Raw genomic sequence first — 2,532 nt, 5'->3', positions numbered from 1 at the left:
GAGAAGGTAGAAAAAGTCTACTATATGCCTGTGTCACTAAAACAAAATAACAAAAAAATTCCCAATGTCTGGAATTTAATTGGGTCTCACCCACTGCTATCAAACAGTGCCAATATTCCCTCTGCTATTTTGGTAACAGGTAAAAAAGTAAAATAATGATGAAAAGGGCATGGAAAAATACTGAATCAATCTACACACACCATATTCAGAATATAAAAAGGATGGAAAATAAAGGGAAATAGCGAAGAATGTATTTAGCCTCATGCATGCACCCACTTATACTCAACTTTCTTTAAAGAAAGGTACTGGTAAAAGTCAGATTATTTCAAACTAATTTCAGGTACAAGGACAGGAAGCTACTATTTCATATCTCAAATATTCAAAGCAAAAGAAAGAAAACAATTACCAGTTAAAAAGACAACTAAACTCAAGGATACAACAACAGGAAAGAGCACTGTAGGCTTCAAACAGATGGGTAGCAATGTCCAGTCTTTTGGAATCCACAGACTGCTGGTTGTTGACCAAGGCTAATTTGAGTAAGTGAGGAATAACAACTGAAAAGTAAGGATATGAGTCAAAACTCTTTTCTAAGTTACTTCTTATATTAATTTAAAAAGAAATGTCATTTTTGCAGCAGCCTTTAGGAATAAAAAAATAGCTTTTCTTCCTATTCTGTTCTGTAAAAGGAATGCACCTAAAATCTAACCTAAATTCATCGAATTGTTAATGTACGGTACTGTAAATCACTTTAAAAAAAAGCAAGTTTTTACCAACATTTGCCACAGTGCTATTATGATAAAGATCATAAGGTGCTTCTGATACCAATGTATTCCATCTGGTAAATGGTGGTTTTCTAGTAGGACTACTAGCTGGGGTTTAATTTTAATATGAGCTCTTCAAATTAAGAAACATATATCTTTGGAATAAGCAAGAATTACAGTTTACAGAACATATTTCTCAATATTGATTCCCTATTATTCAAATTCCACACCTTGTCTCCATAAATACTACAAATTCTATTAGCTAGTCTTATGATGAAGTGTACTGAATACTGTTTTTACTTTCACTTTGCTGTCTTAAGGTAAGGGACATCATTGTTTTTCCCATCTCTTAGATTTAAAGGCTGTGAATAAAACCATTTGCCTTTTTTCTTCCTTTCTAAAGAAACCCACTTTTATCTTGTAGATCTGTGTTAGACCTAAGGAAGATATTTATTAGGAATATCACAACTCTAAGGCTCTTAAAAAAAAGATAGCAATTTGAGGCTTGATACTAAGTCTATTAGAAGTTGGTAAAAATATTTTCAATGGGCTTCAATGATCACTTTCATTACTCCCTCCATTTACTAGGACTTTCAATTCGTAAAATGTAGGCATTTTCCTCTGAGACTAAAACCAGCAAAGTAAGAACTGAAAAGCTGTGTAAGATAATCAAATACAAAAACCTCTGGAGCACAGTTCCAAAACCAGAAACCGTAAGAGCCAGTGCAGGTTAAGGGACAATTAAAAAAAGAGTGAGGAATACAACTTACATTCATCTCTAAATCTTGGCTCAGCATTAGGTCCAACTCTTCCAAATGTTTTTATAATCTCTGTATGTAAAGAATGTTGGTCTTGATACTGAGGGTCTTCCAGGAAAGAAGCCAGCTGCATTTTTACTCTTTCCAGTAGCTTAAATTTTACAGAAAAGTAAAGGTTAATACAAAAAAGTTTGATCATCAGAAAACATTGAAGCCACTCACTTTTGGTGTTCTATCAATTTTCAATTATTCATATTTTAAAACTGAGGTCTTCTGTGAATGTAGAAATTCTTCTCTGCAACAAGATACTTTAATTGCATGGTGTGTCCTCCGTTTTAGGAATATCAGACAGGATACCGATAAGTAATTTGTGGTCACTGACATACAGAATTAGCTGTAGCCTACTTGGTTTAATTTACTCCCATATAACCTGCTCTCCTGTCTATCATTTGCTTAATTCTGTTTTCAACTTTCAACACTATTAGCTTCCCCCCCATTTTATTAATACTAAAGTATTAAGTGTTCCATCACTGTTTTTAATACCAGATACTTAATTTAGTGGGAAATCACATGGAGTAATAGGGTCAGAGGGTAAAGTAAGTATTGTATTAACAACATTAGATAGGATTCTGAATATATTATTAAGCAAAGACCTGGAAAGTAGTAAAAGCATTTTTAGGCTCTCAAAGAAAACCAGAATGTACAAGCTGGCAATCTTTTCTACTCTCAAACTGAAAAACAAACAAACAATATTAACTTTGTTTTAAATTTTGTAAAGTTCCTCTAGACATTTTTTGCACAAGGTATCACCTCTCTACTCCACTGGCAGGTTTATAATAGTGAGCAAGGACTTAGCTCAATGCATATTTAACATGAATTCCAAACTATAAAATAGTTACATATCCATCTTCCAAGTACTTGTGAGTAAGTAGTCAGGGATGACTCACATTTTCTCAAACACATTATTTTAGGATTTAAGAACATGTTGAAATTGCAGGAAGAATGCAAGCTCA

At 33.2% G+C, this 2,532-nt stretch overlaps 1 protein-coding gene across 8 annotated transcripts in view; it reads right to left on the bottom strand.

Annotated features, from left to right (window-relative positions):
* Positions 1 to 2,532, bottom strand: part of RELCH (RAB11 binding and LisH domain, coiled-coil and HEAT repeat containing) — a 132,223-nt gene that overhangs the window by 24,690 nt on the left and 105,001 nt on the right. For 5 of the 8 annotated variants that reach the window (XM_025211007.1, XM_025211008.1, XM_025211009.1 and 2 more), the window contains 2 exons: positions 1,532 to 1,670; positions 438 to 554 (listed from right to left, as the gene is read on the bottom strand). In XM_025211007.1, coding sequence (XP_025066792.1) covers positions 438 to 554; positions 1,532 to 1,670 — 256 coding nt within the window. Of the gene's footprint in view, positions 1 to 406; positions 555 to 1,531; positions 1,671 to 2,532 lie in introns of all 8 variants that reach the window. The other 3 variants (XR_003095432.1, XM_025211010.1, XR_003095433.1) reach the window with 3 other exon arrangements.

This window comes from Alligator sinensis, unplaced genomic scaffold, assembly GCF_000455745.1.
Source record: "Alligator sinensis unplaced genomic scaffold, ASM45574v1 scaffold514_1, whole genome shotgun sequence".
Taxonomy (NCBI): domain Eukaryota; kingdom Metazoa; phylum Chordata; order Crocodylia; family Alligatoridae; genus Alligator; species Alligator sinensis.
Note: the sequence above shows the minus strand (reverse complement) of the source record. Positions and strands in the feature narration are given on the sequence as shown.